At 41.1% G+C, this 22,986-nt stretch overlaps 2 protein-coding genes across 3 annotated transcripts in view; one reads left to right on the top strand and one right to left on the bottom strand.

Annotated features, from left to right (window-relative positions):
• The first annotated feature begins 6 nt into the window (after positions 1-6).
• Positions 7-18,810, top strand: LOC118330948 (aggrecan core protein-like). Its single transcript, XM_035665696.1, has 19 exons — positions 7-171; positions 5,301-5,376; positions 5,951-6,340; positions 6,725-6,899; positions 7,682-7,809; positions 7,930-8,223; positions 8,419-8,673; positions 9,317-9,491; positions 9,779-9,906; positions 10,049-10,342; positions 11,339-11,443; positions 11,603-11,710; positions 11,881-12,969; positions 13,059-13,163; positions 13,267-13,425; positions 14,363-14,445; positions 14,525-14,669; positions 15,415-15,597; positions 16,458-18,810. Exons 2-19 carry the CDS (start codon positions 5,307-5,309, stop codon positions 16,547-16,549), a joined length of 3,978 nt encoding a protein of 1,325 aa, XP_035521589.1. The 5' UTR covers positions 7-171; positions 5,301-5,306; the 3' UTR covers positions 16,550-18,810.
• Positions 18,811-19,933: 1,123 nt separating this feature from the next.
• Positions 19,934-22,986, bottom strand: part of hapln3 (hyaluronan and proteoglycan link protein 3) — a 5,781-nt gene continuing 2,728 nt past the window's right edge. For both annotated transcript variants that reach the window (XM_035664306.1, XM_035664308.1), the window contains exons 4-5: positions 21,888-22,190; positions 19,934-21,802 (exon numbers count right to left, since the gene is read on the bottom strand). In XM_035664306.1, the coding sequence (XP_035520199.1) occupies positions 21,525-21,802; positions 21,888-22,190 (581 nt within the window). In that variant the 3' untranslated portion in view covers positions 19,934-21,524. The remainder of the gene's footprint in view (positions 21,803-21,887; positions 22,191-22,986) is intronic.

Genomic DNA, 22,986 nt, shown 5'->3' with positions numbered 1-22,986 from the left:
CTCTCTTTCCCTCTCTCTCTCCCTCCTTCTCTCTCTCTCTTTCCCTCTCTCTCGATTTCCAACATCTAAATGTGTGGTGGAGTTTGAAAAGAGCTTCTTTCTGCTCTACTACTCAGGCAGGAGTGAGAGGCCCCTGGAGTCGCTGGCACTGGGAGCTTTGGAACATCAACGGTACGTTTACAACTCACAACTGGAGTCCCTAACAAGGAATATTTTGAAGGGGTGTTAGGGGGGGATTCTTCATCCTCTGCTTGGAGGACAGGTATGACATTGAGGCACTGTACTCAAAGCAAAGGTAACATTGACATTTCATTTTCATTATCAAGTAGTTCTGATCTCTGGGAAATTAATTACAGCTAATACATATAGCATTTGACAAAACAGACAAAACATGTGATTAGATTCTTAGTGTTAACTTTTTGTGCTGATGGGAGTTGTGGTGTTTTTGCTGGTGTCTGGTGTGCTTTCTGAGTTTTGCTGAGTCGACTTTAGTGAAGTGTTAATGCAGTCAGCTACTATTTATAACAAACTGATTGTTTAATTTGTTGGTTTCATTTCACAGCACTTAATAACTTCCTACAATGATTTCCATAGTGATAATATAATGTGGCCTAATGGGGCTAAAATATGAGTTTCAGGAAGAAATAATATTCCATAGAGAATATGGAATATTACTGATGGCTTTCCTGGTATGAACATGCATTACATCACTGAATTATATAATTTACTCAGTGTCTGAATTAATTACATATTAGTATGCCAGGTGTCTCTTTTCCTAATGATATGTGATCTGAACCTTTATGGCTTGTGACCACTTAAAATAAAGCAATGTACTTCCTTGTCACTAGTTGCATATGTCTACCAATTTAAACCACTCTAATGGAAGAGAAATTTGTTTTGCTGCTTATTTTTTTTAATCATTTTTAAAGGTTTGAAAAGGTAGAAATAGCCAGTACTACACAAGGGAAGAAAAAGCAAATATTAGAAAAAAGTCTGAAAAAATAATGTCTTGTAATCATCTTGCAACCACTGAGATTTATACTGCGACTCTTAGTGGGGGTCTGAAGTCCAGGTAGGGAACCATTGATGGCATTATGAGGAATAAGATACTAAAATGTGCAAGAGTGTACACAAATCTTTAAATATATGAGACAGTGCTGTCTCCCTGCTGATTGGTGAGAATGAAAAGAGATGCTGTACTGTCACAGTCCTCACATAATCAGTTTCCAAACTGCTGCCAGTCCTTGAGGCTTTAATGGAAAGAGGGGAACATGTTTATTTTCCGTTTGAATTCAAATCCTGAGTGGAGCACCTGAGGAGTCAAACAGTGTGTCATTACTGGGAAAACAATGTTACTTATTGTAATATATGAAACTACTGTCAGGAATGACATCCTGTTGCTATGGTAACACCAGACTGTGTGAGTGCATGTTGTGAATTGTAATTTTTAGATGTCAGAAATGAAAAGAAAAATCAACCAAGGGTTCAGTTAAAGCAGGAATAATTACACTCATTATATTTAGTACAATCTGTAAGTTACTGAACTAACACTTGATTCCTCAGTCTTGTAACTTGTGTATATGTGTGACACATTTAACAAATGTGCACAAGCTGCTCAATCATGTCTTTGAACATAGTCTGCTGAGTATATAGGCATGTATAATGCACCCATAAGCATCTGTGAATATGGTGCCAGAGTCTGTGCGTGTTCTCAAACACAGGCCTAACAGTATGTGTCAATGCTGACATATGTACACACACTCCTATGCGTTTTCTTTACCAGGGGCATCGGACGTGCACTCCCACTCATCCCCTCGGTGATCTATGAGTGTTTCTGTGTTTCTGTTAATGCGCACTGTATCAATGTCAACTCTGTTCTGTGCTGAGGGAAGGTTGGAGAAGAGTGGGTGGAGGTGGGAGGTGGGAGGTGGGGAGGGCCTCCCCTGGTTGCCCGCCTGTGTTTACCTTGGCAGGTCGCACCCCAAGGCCCAGCTCCTAGAACAGACCAAGGCCTTATTGCCCTCCACCTTAGCTGGGAGCGGAACATACCACAACCCCCGAACAGAGGAGCAGCAGCCACCCCACTGACTGAATGGGCACACTGTGGAGAGAGGGCTTACCTGGCCCCGTGTGGCTTGCTCACGAATGCTAGTTCACATTATGAAGTGGCCGCAGTGTAAATGATGCATTTAAAGAGAGCCGAGGAGCTGCTCAATGATCGAATAGTAAGCAATAAAGAGTTAAAGTTTTGGTTGGCTTGGCCAGAGTTTTTGCTGGCATTCTCTGTGTTCATACATTGTGAGAGTGTGAGCACAGTGTGATTGCTAGCTGAATATTGCTGACTTTATCTATTTTTGGGAGGCCCACCTTGATTGTGACATTTAATAATGTCATTTTTTAATTTATATTAATATTTAATTTATATTATTATTATTATTTATATTATTTAGTCCAAAGTAACTGAAAACTAGGCTGAAATGAGTGTGTCACTGCACTCTGGTTGTGTTTCTTCAGTTAAGTTTCTCCATTACTGATGGGTGTGGCCAGAAGAGTCCTCTGTTAGTGATGTCACTTTGTACTGACACACCCTAGAGTACACTTTTACATCACTGCAGAAAGGTGTGACATTACACAACTGGGGGTCAGCAAAAACAATATTGTTTCCTGCTGTTAAGTTGTTAGATACACTTTATACATTGCTTTTGCAGGCTGCACATATCATTGTTTTCGACATTGTAGACAATGTGATATGACGGCAAAACTGTTTTTTCCCCCCATTCAATTCAAATTTTAGCCTACATTTCTCCATGAAAATATAGTAATGTAATGTATTAATTAATAAAGTCAGTTATAAGTAGGCCATAGGCCTGAAACTTCATTCTTGTAATTTTGAACTAACAATCATACAAGGAGACACCCACTGCTGAAGATGGAAAGAAACCAGTTTATTCACTAGAAATACTCTCAAGATGTCTTACAGGAGAAATTCATGAGAGGTTGCTGTTGAAAAGCAATTTGAGGAAAATAGATACAATTCATGAGAAGTTGAGAAAAAGCCCAACAATGTTTGAAAATAAAGGAATGAATGTGAAATAGTCTCTGGAGAATACCATAAAGTGAGTTACAATATGTCACCGGGGCTTGAATGAACATCACAGCCTGATAATAACAGTGTGGGTGGATTTGGCGATCTGTCTACATATCCTGTGAGGTATTTACTGTTTCCTCCCAAACTGGGCTAACGTTCACTCCATTCACAGACAGATCTTAGACAGCAGGGCAAATATTAGTCCTACTGTACTGTATGTCCTGGATCTGTGGAACTCTGAGAATGCTAGCAGCCCACATACATACACACACACATACACACACACACACACAAACACACACATACAGCATGCATGCCACATGAATGTGTCCGCACACTGTAAATATATATGATCGTATTTTTTATGCTGAGTCAGTTGAACTTGTCTTTGGGCCTTTCACCAGGCTGCCAATCTCAAGTCAGCAACTGCAAATGCTTTGTGACTGTGGGCTTCAAATTTATTGGTTGTAAATGTCTCTGTGTGGCTGTTTGGAATGAAATGGGTGCTTTCTGTAGCCAGTCCTGGGGCTCGTGAACGCAGTACAATGAAGGTTCAGTTGGGACTCGCAACGGTTTCGTACATTTGACGTGCTGCACGTCACAGCAGTGGAAAGTTGAGAGAAAATAAGCAATGTGGTAATAAGGGATTTACAGATGTGGGTTTGTGATTGCGAGGCTGATGTTTTAGATTGAAGTTGTCGGTTGCTGATATTTAATGATATTTAAGGTCAAATTTGAATTGTGTGACCAAAAACTGATAAAAATCTGTTTTCTTGACGAAGCAAAAAAACATCATAAGCAGCATTTATACCACAGGTGCTAACTGTTACTTTTGGCCTTTACATGAAAATGTACAGACTAAAAATGACTAAAATTAAAATACAATTAAATAAAAACTAATATGCTGCCAGAGGTGGTTTGAGCTAAATGCCAATGTCAGCATGCTCTCAATGAAAATGCTGTGCTATAATTTAGTAGTTATGGAGATATTTCACTCAAAACCACAAATGTCAACCGTAGGCTGGTGCTAGTTTCACGTTTCAGGATCTTTAAAGTTATTATGATTTATCCCCTGGGCACCTTGGATATTTGTAGCAGATTTCATGGCAATCCATTCAATGGTTGTGGGGATATTTCACAAAAAGACAAAAATGTCAACCTCATGGTGGTGCTAGAGGAAAAGTCAGGGGATCACCAACATCAGTATACTTCCTCCTCTGCACCTCATGAATGACAAAAAATTAAGTTTTTAAAATATTTCAGTCTGAACCCAAGTGGTGAACCAACTGACAAATAAATTTAAACTTCATAGCAGTTTTCACTATGTTATATAGTATATATATATATATTGTGGCCATAGCCATAAAGACAGATGATTTGACAGCAAGAGATTTTGGACCAAGAGACGGACCAATGCTATAAATATATTGTATGCACACAGACAAGGACACACGTTGAAAGGACAGTTAGTAGGTTGGAAATCATTTCAACATTAATTTCCTCATTAGTTTTTAACAAATGGAAAAGCATTTGAAATGAATGAATCATACTTCACCCTTTCAGCCTGAACCTATTTTAGTACTAAAGACATTTCCTGTGCCCAGAGACAGAGAGGCTTTTATTCCTCAGTGGGCATGTATGGTATTTCCAAATGATACTAGAGTCTCTTGGCGTCCTATTTCCATTTTAGCTAATGAGGCTGACATAATAACCAAATGCACTGAATATCCTGGATAACGTGGAATATGAATGTGTTCAGGAGTTGGAAAAAATCACAGCGACATTCAGGAAGAGAGGAAAATTAACATAAACTCACATATTCATTCTAACACTTCACTGTTCATTCAGTCAGCATTTAAAGTTTCTATCATTATACACACCCTCTATATACACACTTTGTTTATTCTTTGAATATCCTCGTTTAAGCCAACTTGTGATCAGTTAAGTGTATGGTGATATGGTTTGAAAAGGACAAATATCACTATAAACATTAAACCTTTATTTTTTTTCCTTTGCATTTTTTATTTCCTTGGGGCAATAGTGGATTTAGTTTGTAAATTGATTTTTTTTAGCATAAAATACCTAAACTGATGGTGGTAGAGATAGCTGAATCAGGTTAAGTGGCTCAAAATGTGCTGTACTAAAGAGAAGAAGGACTGGCTTTCTGTAGCAACAAATTTGATTCCAGTGTTTCATTTTGGGTATTTTTCAGGTAACGATGACCCCCCTGCTTCTGCTTTGTGTGTCCTTGCCCCTCATCTCAGCAACATCATTGTTTGAAGACGGAGGTAGGTGCTCTATAACTGTTAACAACTACAGTAACAATTGTTACATTTCAGTTTCATTAAATTAATTCTTATCTTCATCATCCCAGTGTAAAAGCCTTAAGATTCATTAGAAACCTGACTTTTTGAAGACAATGAGAAGTTAATATTAAGCTATATTATATTCTATCTCTGTATTATCTTTTGTGTAATCTACAGTCTGATTAGAACTTGATTCAACATGCTGCTGATGTATTGTGTTTTCTAGACATTTCCAGAGACATAAAGTGATAAGCAGTATAAAAACAAATGAGTAATGAGGACGTTTTCTCAATTGTTTTTTTTTTTTTGTGGTCAACTAAGAAGTTGTTCATTAATTGTAGGTAGGATTGGTAGATCAATCCCTGGGTCCATCGGTGTGAAGCTTTGTCGTACTATGGTTAATTAGTGCTACATAAGTTCAGTCTATTTAACATTTTTATGAAGGCTGTCCCATAGACCATGACCGTAAGAGGTTCTGCAAAAAACATATATCTGGATTATGGTTGTAACCTCTTAAACAAATAAAAGACCTAACCACAACCTATCTTTACCCTAGACTTGACCCTAGATGGCACATTGCGTGTCAGCATCCCTTTGGAAATGCCTCTCCGTCCTCTGCTGGGCAGCAAGGTAGTGGTGCCATGCTACTTCCAGGACAACACAGTCAATGACCCCGGTGCCCCAACCATCGCCCCGCTCTCCCATCGCATCAAATGGACCTACGTCACCAAGGAGAAAGTCACCACGATCCTGGTGGCATCAGAGGGAAAAGTTAATGTAGAGACAGAGTATTTGGACAGAGTGACGATGATCAACTACCCGCTGGTGCCCACGGATGCCACCATAGAGATAACAGAGCTGAGGTCCAAAGATTCTGGCACCTACCGCTGTGAGGTGATGCACGGCATTGAGGACAACTATGACTCTGTGGACATCAAGGTTCAGGGTAAGCCACAGAAACATTAACAGATGGTCACTAAAAAATTAAATACATTATTTACTCACCACATGGTAGTCAAACGTCCATCAATGTTTATTGAAACACCAAACATACAACAACTTAGCTCCAACAGTTCTATCTTGAAGGTTCTTTCAAACAACATCTGCCCAAGCAGTCACCTCTGTTGGTATTTGGTTGGGTACAAACAAATATCTGTAGCATAAATTATGAGTTATAATGGTCTTATTGTCTCGTTATGCTCATCGAGGTCTGGTAAAATTCGAGCACAAATGTTGTTAGAAAAGAGCTTGTCAAAATGGGCATAGTTAAGAAGAATAAGACATTTACTCATAGTTCTTCTGTCTTCCGCTCACTTTTCGTATCTCACAGGTATTGTGTTCCACTATCGAGCCATCTCCACCCGCTACACCCTGACGTTTGAGAAGGCGAAGGCAGCCTGTATCCAGAACGGTGCCACCATCGCGACTCCAGCCCAGCTCCAGGCTGCTTATGATGATGGATATCACCAGTGTGATGCTGGATGGCTCTCTGATCAGACTGTTAGGTAGTGTCCATCCATCCATCCATCCATCTTTTATTTCTCAACTGCTTATACTGATCAGACTCACTATGGACATGTTGAGTTTCTAATTCACCAAATAGCATGTCTTTGGACAGTTAGATGAAATCAGAACACACAAAAGGAGAAAATGCAAATTCCACGCAGCAATGAAAGCTGGACAGCAGATTCAACACCAAGATGTTTTTTGTTGTTCATGACATGGCAAAACCACAGAGCCGCAGTAATCAAAGCTGGTGCTTTAATGAAGGAGTTTGTATGACGTGTAGTCTGGCCACATCTAAGTGTTTTCTAAATGGGGATAAGATGCGATAAATGTACAAATATGGATAATGGCACTAATGACACTTGCAGACAGTCTCCCCTCAGAAATTGAGAGATGGTAAAATTCTGCCTACTTTTACAAGTGGGCATGGTTGTCACATTGTTGGTTATAGAAAGTTATGCACAGGCCCCTACAATTCCAACATCTGCCAAAAGATGTAGAGGTGGGGTTTCACACACTGTTCAACCATTAGATGAGACATATTGATCATTTTAGTCTGTCCTAGATAGATAGATATTCCTTTATTTGTCCCACAATGGGGAAATTCCAAGTCCTGTCCTGTATTTTGGCAACCTGATGGGACAGTCCCATCGATATTATGTTTTGGCTTTGTGTTTTTGATAACATAAAACAAACAAATGTCTTTAACATGACAACAGACTACAATAAATGACACAATAAAAGTCCATCTGCTGACTGACAACTCTCTTAACTTCTCAAGGTACCCCATCCAGGAGCCACGGGACCGTTGCTTTGGAGACAAGGAGAACTTCCCAGGCGTGAGAACCTATGGCATCAGAGATGTCAACGAGACCTATGACGTGTACTGTTTTGCTGAGAAGATGTCAGGTATGCTCATCTAACAAGGGTAGCAACAAAGGGTATCTTACCCACATGAAACCTCTATACTCTACACACAACTGTAGACTGTCGTGTCAGTGTGTTCGCCTCCCTCTTCTCTCCTCCCAGGCAGAGTCTTCTACTCCATGTCTGTAGAGAAGTTTACCTTCTATGAAGCAGGTGATCAGTGTGCAAAACTTGGCGCCCGGCTCGCCTCCACCGGAGAGCTTTACCTGGCTTGGCAGAATGGCATGGATGTGTGTAACGCTGGCTGGCTGGCAGACAGGAGTGTACGTTACCCCATCAATATTGCCAGACCTCAGTGTGGAGGGGGACTCCTGGGAGTGAGAACCGTCTACCTGTTCCCCAACCAGACAGGATACCCCTACCCAGACTCTCGCTACGATGCTATCTGCTTCCAAGGTAAACTCTTCTTGGAGACTTAGGAAATAATAAAATAACTTATTTTGTAATGGCGTTATTTTAGGCTGAATTTCTTCTTTAAGATTTCCAGAATTTCTGGGATCGTTGCTGATTGAAACCATCAACCTAGTGTTAGTCAATACGGCTTTATAATGGTGCATTTTATCAAGTAATTATGCAATCTTGTCTCCTCAGCTGGTGAGGATGAAGGCGCTGTGCCCATGAGAACCACCCCTTTCCCAGACATCATCCGCATAACACCCGCCCCTGGGGTCTACCCAGGCCTTACACCCACACCTGGGGGTGAGGAGGGCATCGGGGGAGAAATCGATATCTTCTTCCCACTGCCCATCCCACCCAGTGTGACAGACACATACGATAAAGTGACTCCTGTGGTACGCGAGCCTGGACTCGATCTGACAGGCATAGATGCTGCCATGGCTCCCACAGGTAAGTTGGTTATGTACTTGATCAATAACAAACTGGGGCTGTCTCCTCTGAAGGACGTGGCCTATAAAGGTGTTGCCTTCTGAATAGCCATATGGACCCATTACAGTGCCCTTTTTGGAGACGGTCACTAAAATAGGAAAAAATCTGCGCCATCAAGTTGAATGTGAAGCAAAATGTTTGTTGCACTAACCAAAAATCATATTTCACTTTAACTGTTAAGGTTTCAGTAGCAGGCAACATATAACAATGTTAAAATTAATCTAAGTATAAAAGCAGCTGAATCTGTTCCGTACTGTTATGTTCAGTTCTTTCCTAATATGTATTTTTACTTTAATATGGCTAAACACACCACCTCCAGAACATCTTCCCATGCATGCCTGCGGCTCGTTTATTGGCCAAGGGTCCCATTCCATCGCCATTGTTGTCATTGGATAACTTGACATTATATAACCAGCCAAAATGACTTATAAATGTTCAAACTATGAGTGAATGACCACAGTCTGCATCTGGGAAAAAAACAAATGGCTTAGTGAAAAAATAAAAATGACTTCAGATGACTGAACAAAGTAGGCTAGTCTTAAAAGAAATCCAGACATCCATAAAATGAGACTTGTTTCTTTTCTTCCCTCCTCTCATTTCCCAGGTGTGGTGTTTCACTACCGACCCATCACTGGTCGTTACACTCTGACCTTTCTGGAGGCTCAGCAGGCCTGCCAAAATATTGGGGCAGTCATTGCCAGCCCCCAGCAGCTACAGGCAGCCTTTGAGAAAGGCCTGCACCAATGTGACGCTGGCTGGCTCCGCGACCAGACTGTCAGGTCAGCTGGAGGCATGTGTACAATAGAGACAGACCAATATATTAAACCACAATATGTTTCCCATAGTGTGCACAGAGTTGATTTTCCATTGATGTGATTTTTTTATTACAGATTTTGAATAACTCAGTGTAATCAAGATTTATTCCCCCACAAAACAAATGTGACTAGGCTACTTAATGTAGTCAAATTGCTTGGATTGGTTGTATTTTGTATATTTTATTCCTGGAGGCATATCATGACAAAGCAAAGCATTAATACACTGTACCTACATTCTCTTTAATTCTCAGGTATCCCATCGTGTCACCCAGAGAGAACTGTGCTGGTAATCTGCCACACCTCCCAGGAGTCAGATCCTATGGCCTGAGACCCGCTAGTGAACATTATGATGTGTTTTGTTATGTGGAACGTCTGCAAGGTGAGGAACCCACTCACACCCTGAGGAGACTGAATTACTGGAATTTACATTCAAAGTCAACTTTAATATCTTTATATGTGTCTACCTGTTTGAACTCTTTGTGAATGCTTCTGTTATTTTCTTTTTTTTTTAATTTTCTTAGGTGAGGTCTTCTTCACCAGTGACTATGACAGTTTCTCCTTTGAGGAGGCTGTGCAACACTGTCAGAAACTCAACACCACCCTGGCCACCACTGGGCAGTTGTACGCTGCCTGGAACCAGGGTCTTGACAAGTGCCGTCCAGGCTGGTTGATGGACCGCAGCGTCCGCTACCCCATTACAACCGCCAGGTCCCATTGTGGAGGCGGTCAGGTTGGGGTCCACATAATCTACGCTTACCCCAACCAGACAGGGTTTCCTGATGAGCACTCACGCTATGACGCCTACTGTTTTAAAGGTAGGACAGGGTCAGGCGTGGTAGATAACTCGCCCAAATAACAAAGGGATATAGAGGAGAGAAGTGATATGGGCAAATAGATACTCTCTTTCTACTTGATGGTTACCACTGGCTATGAAAGGACATACACACCAGAGACAGTTCCTGAACCAGAAATCATTAAACTACCCAGCTACAATTCTATCATGTATGTATATAAATTATACAGTAGAAAATATTAAACATGTAGAACTTAAATATTTGCCAACATTCATTTTGATTTAGCATAACAACTTGATATTGTATTGCAGTGATTCCCAGCCAGTGGTACTTGTACCCCAGGAGATACAGTTGCCAGGGAGTACATAGATTGTAGAGTAGCTTAACCGATTAATAAAATTCATAACAATAAAATAATCTGCATATTGAGTCAGCTTTAACCCCTGAACACTATTGTTAGTAAGCAAGAAGAAACTTCTAAGAAGTTAGCTAAAAGTAAGTAAAACTGTAAAACTGTAAATGCAATGTGTGAACAATATCATGGCTTTTGGGGGAGCTCGCTGTTTTTATGGTGGGTACTGAAATAAATATTGGCAGTTGATTAGGAAAGTACATTTTGTTCTGATCTTTTCTGATCTGAGTGAAAGTGAGTGAAGTCAATGATATTGTGCTGCCAGACTTAAACGCTAATGGCAAGAATATATTCTGTATATGTTTTAAAGAGAATTAGCGATAAATTACCCTCATACATGAATCATGTCAATAATAGCCTCTTTTTTATCCATCATGATCAACATATAGAAAAATATAAGTGGATGGCAAAAATAGCATATTGTCAATATTCTAGAGACCCCCCAAAAGTTCAAATGTTTTCAGGGGAGCTCTCACTGGCTCCTCTGTAGTTCAGACTGGATAAATGGCTTAAAAACAATAAATAGTGAAGTTAGCTATCACTGTATAGTCTATTTCTTAACTTCCCAGTTACCCTAATCTGTTATCTCATTTTGCCTTTTTCAGCTGAAGTTCCTGTTGTTCATGTTGAAACCCGTGTGAATGTGACCATGGTGACAGTGGATGTTATCAACAAGACAACAGTCACAATTGATCACTTTGCTCCTACAGGTAAGACTGATCAAACATGTTCTCTGTTCAAGTCCTTGTTGTTTGGCTTGGTCTTGTAGTTTACATGTTTTCAGTTTTTTTAGTTTATTTGTTTGTTTGTTAATATTATCTTTAGTATTTCTGTCCATCTTCATCATCTCAGATTTGTTTTGTTTTTAGTTGAAACTACTGTGCTCTACAATGAAACTGAAACTGATGTGAATATTACTACGATAGAGGAGTTTATCAACAAGACCACCACCACAACTCACCAAGTTGCTCCTACTGGTAAGACACCTGAAAATAAAAATAATGACACCTGAAAAAAACAACAACTTAACTAAAAAAGTGTATTTTACTTTACATTTGAATACAATTATACACAATGTTTCACTTTTGCTAAACAATATATAACAAAGTATCTAATCTAGTGTTTGTATTCTTAATATTTCCCCCAGTGAAACCCATTTTACCTCCAGTCCCTGTTGATGTGTCTGGCTCTGGTTCAGCTGATTATTCAGCTAGTGGGGTGACCTCAGGGGAGTCCAGCGCCTCCAGTGCCAGTGGTGACGCCTCTGGTTCAGGACAGAATGTCATCTTCAGTGGGCGCACTGACGTCTTCTCTGGCGATCAGTCTGCCTCTGGAGGTCCGCAGGAAGCAGAGGGGGAAAGCTCTGTCATCTTCACATCTGGAGAACTGGGTAGTGCATCTGGGGAGGGGCTTGACAGACAACTCTCTGGCTCCGGAGTATCAGGATCGGGTTTTACCAGTGGAAGTGGAGATGTCAGTGGTAGTGGTGAAGACTCAGTGATCATCATGGTGGATGGGAAGATGGTGGAGGTGTCGAAACGCCCAAAACTCACGGAGGAGGAGTTAGGCCAGGGAGGCATTGATACCAGTGGGGCTGTCTTGGAATCAAGTACGTCCGGATCAGGAGGTATTTCCGGGTCAGGCTCTGGTTGGTTTTCTGGCATCTCATTTGTCAACCACAGTGCTGTTGACCTAACAGTCCAGCCATCTGGTGAGCAGGAGGTGTCTGGATATCGCCCATTTGGATCAGGGTTTCACAGTGGCTTTCCAAGTGGTTTTCCATCTGGTGTCTCAGGCAGTGGCTCTGCCAGTGCGGACTCTTTCCAGCAACGTGGTGATGTCATCTACCTAACGGACACTGACATGATGGAAGTGACCGTTCCACCACTGGTGCGCCAACCTGAACAGGGCCGGGGGGTTGTGGAGGTCAGCGGGGAAGGAAGTGGGTCAGGGACCCATCACGAATTCAGTGGCACTTTGCATATCTCAGGAAGTGGAGCCCCTAATGAAACACCATCCACTGAGAAGCTTTCTGTCGCCCTACCGCCAGGATCTCAGCTTGCTTACACTGAGTACATTGACAGTCTTGGCCAATCAGGGGAGGGGAATCAGGAAGGCCGTACAGGACCTACCATCTATGTAGTGACTCCAGACACAGCTTACACCAGTCCAACCACTGCACCGTCAGTGTCACTAGCAACCCCTGCTGTTGTGGAGCAGCCTGAAGTAGTGGATGGTATGTGGTTTGACGTTTCTGCTGATATACTGTATCGTAAGGCCAAGAAAGCTTGAGATGTTAAGTCTCTTTATCTCTTTCTGTCTCAGACCCCTGTGATCCAAACCCCTGCAGTTCAGGATCCTGCTCTGTACAGGGAGAGCTCGCTGTGTGTCAGTGTCCTAATGGTTTCACTGGTGAAGACTGCTTGACACGTGAGTCACCAAAACACTGTTAGAGTTAGATACCAGTACAGAAATGTAATCTTTTACATATGTTCATACTTTTATCCAAATGTGTTTGTATGTGTGTGTGTAGCTGTACAGGACTGTGCAGAGGGCTGGTTGGAGTTCATGGGCAGCTGTTACCTCCACTTTGCGGAGAGAGACACCTGGTCTGAGGCTGAGCAACGCTGTCAGGAGCTTAACGCCCACCTGGTCAGCATTAGCTCCCAGGAGGAGCAGCAGTTTGTCAACTGTGAGTAGTTGTGTGAGTGTCAGTGTGTGTCTGTGTGTCTAGCTGGTTGGGGCCAGTGAAGGGCATTTGAGTGTGTGCAAACCCACCAGCATGGAAGCGTTTTTTTTGTTTTTGTAAATGCCTGTATGTGTGTGCATCTGGATATCTATCAGTATGTATCTTGTGTGTCCAAACACTTAATTAATTTGTCTAAAGATATCTTACAAAATATGTTAGCAACAGGTGGAATTTCTAACTTTTAATGGCTATAAATGCTACATCACTAGTCAAGTTTTGATAAATAAACTTGATAAACAGTTGACAGTGTTCACACGTGGGAAGCTGGTGAGGGATCATGTTCCTTGGGTGGTTAGCACAGAGCCCCTGTGCCTCAGGGAGGGATGATGCATCTTGTTACTACTAGCATAGTGTTTCTAAAACTTTTTACACCGCATACCACCTCAGAAAATATTAGGCTCTCCAAGTACAAAGAGTATTTTTCACTAGCTTAGGCCGACCCTATTCAGTTACAGGCAGTTCGCACATGAGGCATTTTGATTCCTAATAGGAAGATTATTCATTGTTGACTGTTGCTGAATCCTGAATGGAATCAGTTTAACGATCAGAGCTAATTTGGTGGAAAAGAGGTCCTCCTGGTCCGCTTACTATCTTACCATCACATTTTAGCTCATAATTAATCATTGATGTATGTGCACAAATATGACTACGTAGCAGGCTGATATTAAGACAAAAAATAGTTTGTAATATTTTGCAATAATTTAAAGTTATTTAAATTAATTTCTTTAATTTTTGAAAAATATTTCAGAGATTCTTCCACATACTTCTTCACTAGAAGACCAGAGTTTGAGAACCAGTGGCCTAAAGCTAAAGCATAATATGATGGGTGGACATGTGTAAGTTGTTTCAAACCTAAAATTAATTTTTATCTGCAATGCAGCCAATGGTCAGGACTACCAGTGGATTGGACTTAGCGACAAAGATGTGCAGACAGAGTTCCGCTGGACCGACGGCAGTCCTCTGGTGAGTTTGATTGTTTAACAACTGTCTATGTCATTTATCTTATCAATATATTTATTGATCATCATTGTAACTATCTTAGACCTTTGAGAATTGGAGGCCCAACCAGCCAGATAACTACTTCAACACTGGGGAGGACTGTGTGGTGATGATCTGGCACGAGGGCGGACAGTGGAATGATGTGCCCTGCAACTACCACCTTCCCTTCACCTGCAAGACCGGACCCGGTAGGTTTACTGGGTTGGTATATGTGTCTGGACAACGTATGATTCTGGGAATTCTTTCTAGTAGAAAAGCATCCGTGCATTCAGATCTGTGCATACAAGTTTGATAGTCTATAGCTCCAGCACCTCAGTTAAATCTAATACCAGATGAGCAGTGGGGTTTTTCTCAAATCTTTTTAGTAGGAAAACTTACTTGGGATATGAGACATACAGATGGATTGCTTAAATGTTTGGTTTACTGTGGTTGGAGATAATCTTAAAGAACATAGATAGCCCTGTGGAGCTCAGTAGGTAACAATGGGAATTCACACTGCATCTTCATGCACTGCAAGACACTTTGGATTAAACCATGACACAAAAACAAGAATCTTGAGGGTTCAGTGTGTAACATTAACAAGGATCTATTGGCTGGAATTTAATACAATCTTCATGGATCTGTTTTCATTAGTGTATAATGACTTGCATGTAGGAATCATGTTTTCGTTTCCTCAGAATGAGCCATTTTTATCTACAAACGCCATAGGTCGCGCTCAGTGGTGGCCGCCATGTTCTTATAGAAGCCCAGAACAGACAAACCAAATACTGGCCCTAGATAGAGGTGTTTGTGTTTTTTGTGCATTACGTAGTTTCTCCTTCGTGCTTGGAAGGGCAGGGTGAAGCAAGGGAATTGTGAATTGTGAACTCTTCCACTAAACCTTTAATGTCTGTTATTTAATTAATTGATTATTTTTTGTTTCTTCTTTTTCAGTCACGTGCGGAGTTCCCCCTGAGGTGGACAATGGTCGCCCAATGGGTAGCAGCAGAGCGCACTATGTTGTCAACTCTATAGTCCGCTACCAGTGTAACGCAGGCTACACACAGCGCCACCTCCCTGTGATACGCTGTATGGCAAACGGACAGTGGGAGAAGCCACAAGTGGAATGTACAGAAGGTGAGCTTGCAGGGAAATGGTGAAATATGGATTTACTGTCCATATTGTAAAACTGTTTGTGTAGCTCATTTAACAGCTGAATTTAGCAGCCTCAGCCAAACAACCAAAACAAAGTAGGACCAGATACAATGTGAAATAAGACAAAAGAAACTAACAAAACAATATACTGTAATACAGTGTACTTTTGACACACATGCACCTCTATATAATGTTGAGTTCAAAACTTTTTCCAAATTTAGATCTGGTGGATCCAAAACAAATGCGTCATTATTTTTCAGCATCGGATGCCGACGCCTGTAAAGGTTGCTGATAGCGAGGACGACATTAAGGAAGTTTAAGAAATACTCAGTAGTCTTCTCCTTGTCATTGTATCACAGTGAATGAATGTAAACAAAGCAATTACATGGGTGAAGTCTCCTATTAAGTAATGTGTCAGTGAGAGATAGAAGTCGGTCCCAAGTCAACAAAGGTCCCTGGTCGAACTCGGACTTGCAGTTCTTTATCAATGCCTGAAACCCCTAGGCTACCTGGGCATCCCTAGTGCAGGTTTTCAATTCACTTCATTCATGAGCAAGAAATGTAGAAGAAACAGAGCACCCAGACTAATGCAGAGAGATTTAAACTGTGAAAGAAATGAGGCAAAGAAAAAGATAAAGGGTGTGAAACTCAGCATCAGTGCGGAGACAGAAAAACACACCTCCTGCAGAGCTAACATTTGAACATCTCATTGATGAAGAGTCCATGGTAGCTTTTGAACTGGATCCTTTAGTCACACTAGTCACTTGTGACAGGGTAATTTATCAGTCTTGGCAGCTTATGTGTACATGATGTCATCAGTATGCGTACCTTTTCTCCCCCAGCCGGCACCAACAGTAACAGGCTACACAAAAGATCGCTCAGGAGAAGAAGTAAAGGGGTCAGCAGCCAGCAGGAACAGAGGAAGCTGCTCTGAGCAGGAATGAAAGGACATACAACAGAGAGCCACAAAGGACCCCTCCTGTAAAGAAGCATGGACACCAATGCAAATGCCCGACCAAAAAGATAACATTCCCTAACATGTGTATACATACACTAAAGCACATGTAGACAGTGATAGTGCAATTGACTGACGATTTGGAGAGTGCACTCTGCACCTTCTAAAGGCAGTTTTCTGTGTATTTATACCATCTAATTTATAGCTGTGACCCAGTATTTGGAAGTTTTATCTCAATGCACAAGAGGAAATTTTCTGCAATCAGTTTCCAGCACTGGACACAAAGTAAGATAGAAACAATTGACAGACAGTGATAAGAGGTCTAAAACAGCCCAGTAAACGTGTTTTCGATTGCAGCTGGATTCTCTGAAGTAAAACGCATTGTTAAATAGACTTTTGCTATATTTTTAGGGTACTTTTGTAGATCTGTGTTTCTTAGTGATTTTTTTATTTCTTTTATTTGGTCTTAGACTCTAAGGACTACAACTGTGCGCTTTAGACTGGTGAAACAAACCGTTTCTTACATTATAGGCAATGGATGTGATTCTCATACTTTAAGGTTGTGACCCCTTAAAATACAGCAATGTTACCCCTCTCACCTACAACATGGAGAATTGTGAAGTTAGGTTTTGTTTTATTTGAATTATCAAAGGAGGCCTTGAGACTTACTAAAATTCAGCATTGCATAAAATCCCAAATCTGAGTAAAAGACAGGGGAAAAAACATGGCAATGCATGCAGTAGAACTAGTCTTAAAAACCATAAACCATCTTTCAAGACCCCAAATTATAATGTCACAACCTCAAGTCTGAGAACCGCTGTGCAACTACACCACCAGGGCATCATATATACTGAAATGATTGTGCTGTTCCATTTGATGATGAAAAGAAATCCAACTTCAAGATGTGATTAAAGTCACTGCAAAAGACCTGGATTGAAATAGTCAGCACTCATGCACTTTTCAGAGTCTTCAGTCACTTCTGTGCTAATCATTTGAATCCAGTGCATCTTAAACAGTAAAAAGCAAACAAAAAAACAACACACACACATAAAGAAATCTGTAGCTGACACATGGCAAGGGAAGCACTCTGAGTAACAAGTGAAATCTACAGTATGACACTGAATTGGCTGGCTGGAGGAGCCTCCAGAACGGTGCTGAAGTCCACCTCATTGGGTCATCTGATGCAAAAGATGCACACCCAGTTGTGCAGGTTGGGGTTTATGTTTGTGACTTCTCAATAGCAATCAATGACCTCTGTGTCTTAGTCTGATATGCGAATCATGCCTTTATAAGATTCAGTGTTTGCTGTAATGGATGAGTTTCTCACTGTAAATATTCTCTCTACAATTCTCTGAACAGCAGGATCTGTCAATAACTTACACAGAACAGACAATTTCATTGTTTGATTAATTAATCATCTACCTGTTTGTTGATTTGTTAGTTCAATTAACTGGTAAGTTGGAGTTATGAGTTACTTGTCAAGGGGGCAAGACTGATTTTGACCAGCCAGCTGAACGTACGAAGACACAAATGGATTTTTTTTATTGAATCTTCTGACATCTTTACATAGATTTCTGGTTGCATTTCATGTGACATGCTCTTATCAACCGAAATGTACTTCTTAAAACTTGAGAAATGACACAATTGTAGGGAAAAGAAGCTGTGAAAGCAGTAGAAGTTATAAAAAATGTTGACAATGGAGAAGGTTGAGGTGAAAGAGAATGTTATAAAAATGTTGACAATGACCTTTTACGGTCAAGATTTGCTTCACTTTGAGAGCAGATACTTGTGTCCATATCTGACTTCTCACATAAAAAAAAAATCACAAACATTGAAACAACAACCACACACACACAGTCAAACTGGTACACTCACAGGCACACACACACACTTCAGTAAACACACTACAGAGTATTAAAGTGGATGAGTGAGCCTGATGACGCCACAAAGTGAAACACCAAGCTCGCTCAAAGATTTGTACAAGTAAATAAATGTTGATTTGGATGCTCCTGGTGTGAGCTGGATTATTTAAATCTATCACACCACAGGATAAGCTCACATTTCAACATGAAGCCAACATTTGAGTGATTATGTGTAGGACGTATCTTTTGACAAATAAACCAAAATATGTGTAACATTGCAAACAGACACTTTTGTTGTGACTTTGTTTCGATCCCGAATCCTGATGTGAACATGCAGTATACTGTACTGTGCTGTGCCAAATAAAACTTGGAATCATCCGTCTCTGTGACATTATTATTATCACGTTTTTACCCAGGGGTCACTGCACACATACTCTTCTATTAAGCAGGGGTCTTTGCACTGTATACACTAACTTCTGAAAAGAGAGATTTCCCTGGAGCAGTTAAATTTGAGGTAAACTCTCTAAGCCAGAGGAACAAACCTGGCATTTAGTTTGTTTTTTACATTCCTGTGGAACTCAACCGTGGAAAAAAAACATAGTAAATAGCTCCTTTATCAGGCTTTACAGCGACTACCTTCATCGCTACAGACACCGCAAAAAGATCTGCTCTGTGTGTGTGTGTGTAACAGGGAGAGTAGCCCTGTATCAATGTGTGGTTACACTGTCCGTGTTTGCGATCTGATGTGTGTGTAGGCATGTAATCCCTGTGTGTGTGTGTGTGTGAGTGTGTGTGTGTGTGTATGTGTCCACTCATGTTTGGCCAGCAGGTGTAAATAGGACGTGTTTATAAACCTGTTGGCCATATAATCACTGCGACTTCTGTTCACACGCGGATGCAGGAGGGCGTAGCAACGTGTTGGACCCCACTCATCTAAAAAGTGCATCGTGCCCAGACAGAGTGACGCTGTGCACATACAGTAGCTGTTTTGTATGGGTCAGTGACCCATTTCACCTCTCTACCCTGGCATTCCCGTTTGGACTGTAAGTAAAACTGTATTACACCTTGAGAGCACACTAAGCAGCGGTGGTTTATGAAAGCACCTGAAAAAATCTGAGAAAAGTATTTCATAAATCCAGCAATTAAAGGGCATCAAAAAGGATTTCTGAACATGTTATTCATTTGAGTTGTAGCCGTGACTGTAGGAACGGCCTGTTGGTTGTCTAAATGCTATTTAAGTTGGTGAGGTCCTGACTTTTCAACATTTCTACTTGCCATTACCATTTTTCACACATTTGACGGCCACTGTAGTTTCTCCTTCACGCTTCGAAGAGCAGGGTGAAGCGAGAGAGTTGCAATCTGCAACTAAATTGCCAGATGCCACTAAATCCTACACACTGGACCTTTAAGAGTTTGAAGTATAATTTTCATTATTAAATTAAAATTACATTTTTATCAGTTCATTTCTTCTAACAAATGTGCCTCAAATAAAAATGTCTTTACACTAATGTTTTTATTAATTTGTAGAAAATAGTACAAATGCATAGACATATATAATGAAAAACAAAAAAAAGTACATTTATGTAATGAAACACTGATTCTTCTTCCACAATGGATGTAAACAAGGTAGTTTAAATATCACAACAATACAGATACTCACTCATAACTTTCTCCATCACAGAGCACTACCCTTAATCACCCAGAAAAATGAAATAAGAGATGCATTATACTTTATAAAATGGGATACGCAGACATTTCAGGAGCAAAACAAAGACTCCAGTATATTTCACAGTGTTAGAAAGACAGAAAGAGTCTCTGGTGGAAATAACCTATAGTTAGTGAGTGTACAATCATGGAGTAACTGGAAAGATTTGACCGGAAAATAATGAGAAATACTCTCCACTCCCTCAAGGTGCCCTTTAGAAAGGCACTTAACCCAGAAGTTTGATGTTGTAGTATGAAGCCTCCAAGACTGAGTGTCTAATTTTTTGCTGTTTGACTGCAATGTTATGGAGGTCACTGCTGAAAACGACAATGTAAAACGTTTGGTTGAATAAATACAGGGTAGGACTGAGGTATGGTTGGAGAGAAGTGAATCAATTTGAGTCCGAACACCTTCCCTGAGTTTGAAATGAATCACCTGTGAATTAAAGTCAGTTCTGGACAGCCAAATTTCAAATCCGCTGCAAATAATTTGAAGCAAGATCAGCTTGATCTGATCTGCGAGGAAAACTTGCAGCGAATATAACTAAATCCTAGAAGATGGGAAGATGTTCTCTTTTTATTATTATTATACACTATATGGCCAATATTATGTGGACACCCCAGTCAGTATAACACATTCATGTAATTCTGATCTGGGCCTGTTTTTCATGCTCATCTCTATGTCCCTTAGGTCAAATTAAGGGTAACCTTTATGCTACAGTAAAAGCATTTTAGACAATGTGTGCTTTCAACTTTCTGGGTAAGGTCCTCTGATATATTTTAACATGACAATGCCCCCTGTGTACAAATCTAGATCCACAAAGAAATGCTTCTCAAAATTGGTGTAGAAGAACTTGACTGGTGTGCACATAGCCCTGACCTCAACCTCCATCCAACACCTATTAGGATACTGGAACACCCAACGTGAGCCTAATCACCCAACTTCTGTAGCCGTCCACACGATGTGACTGAATGAGAGCAAATTTCTGTAGAGAAGTTCCAAAATCTTGTAGAAAGCCTTCACAGAGAGTGGAGGCTGTTATAGCGACATATTAATGCCCACGGGTTTGGAATGAGATGTTCAACAATTACACAAGGGTGTAATGCTCGTGTGTCCACAAACTTCTGGCCATATAGTGTAGACATTTTGTCTAAGTACAAGAGGGAACACATGATCGATGTACACAGTTGAACAGTTGTTGACTGGTAATAAAGTACACTACCGTTACAGTCTTATGGAGGTGGAGCGCGATGAACTTAAATGGCCTCAAGATAGCTCAGAAATGAACAAACTGGCTAACTACGGCTAATTCTAACCTCTCAGGCAGAGCGTTGAACCAGTATGCTTTTAAAATGGTTCGTTTTTGTCTTGTGTTGAGCCAAAGTGTCTACCAATAACAGTAGACGCCAAATTTCAGGTAGGGAGGGGGGAACCCGAAGCTACGCACCCCTGGTTCTGGTGGGCCGCAGTTAGCCCGGGACTTTGTGATAGGATAACGGACACTCCCATCAGCCAACCAGCCAGCGTCGCAGCGGTCCAATCCCATCAGCCTCCAGGCGGCGTACAGCTGGCCCACCTTGGCAATTTGACCTCCACCAGTGGCACAAGCCTGGATCGCGTCTGTGAAGTTGAGCCTGGTCGGGTGCTTCAAGAAGTACACAGTCCCTAACGCAGGAGAGAATCATGAGTGAACAGACTGTTTTTAGGTGATATTTGTAGGTTTAAAACATTCGCACACACTCATACTGACCCTTGACAGCGGCGGAGAAGCAGAAAGCATCATAGTGGTTGAGGAGGCGATGCCGTTGTCCGTAACTGCGCAAACCAGGAGCTAAGTCCATGCCCCCACAGCCGTCGCGTGGGACTGTGATTGGATACTGCACTGTGCCATCAGCCAACCAGCCAGCGTTACACCAGTCCAGCCCCTCCTCCCACGCTGTGAAAAGCTGCTCGAATGTAGCCAGAGTGGAGTCCTGATCCTGGCATGCTTGCTGGGCTCCAAAGAAGTTCAAATGGTAGCGTCCTTTCTGAGAGTGGTAGGGGAACACCACGCCTATATAAGGAAGAGAAGTGTATTATAACAGTTTTTATGGTCATACACAGCAACATACAGGGAGGCCACCTCGTAGTTAGAGACGCTGCCTCCATTACCAAAGGGTCTCATCCAAGCTGACATGTTTTTGATGTTGAATCGTGTATCTGAGGGCAAAAAACCTGCACTGCATTTACCAGTTCAAACCCTGAAAGTGTATTTTTAAAGGTGCATTAATAAAACTCACATATTACCAATTTGCTAAAGTTATGTGAACGTGTACCAGATCTCTAGCCGAGAGAAAGCAACGTTATCAACCCACTGCCACGTGCCTGGCGACTTGATGAATGTAGGTCCAGTTTTCACTCTGTTTATGTCGGTTCTCTGGCAGCAGCTCCTGAGAAAAACATTTGGCTGTTTCAGCTGCTATTTTGTTTATCCAATTAACGTTAATCTGGAACTTTTTTTTTCAGTTTGGTGGTGGGCAGGTAGTGTACAGTGGGTTTATCAGAGCTTTTTAGCAAAAAAACAGCTGTCTGCTGCTGCTGGAAACATGGTTGATATGATAAGACAATACAGTAAATGTTCCCTAACACAAAGCTAAAAGTGCTTTAGAGCTGGCTAATGTCCCATAGTCACTGTGTCTCATTTGGTTTGTGGTCATTTGATTAAGTGCACATTTATTTGCTAATATGAACTACTGAAGCAGAACTAAAATGATTAAGGCTTTGAGAAGGGCCCAGCATTATTACCTTGTAGTGTGACAAAATGTACATGGCGCACATATCCCTGTTCAAACATGTGAGATTAACAAGCA

This window comes from Morone saxatilis, unplaced genomic scaffold (genome assembly GCF_004916995.1).
Source record: "Morone saxatilis isolate NCDOM2014 unplaced genomic scaffold, NCSU_SB_2.0 Contig2, whole genome shotgun sequence".
Lineage (NCBI taxonomy): Eukaryota > Metazoa > Chordata > Actinopteri > Moronidae > Morone > Morone saxatilis.
This window is presented reverse-complemented; position numbering and strand designations above follow the sequence as displayed.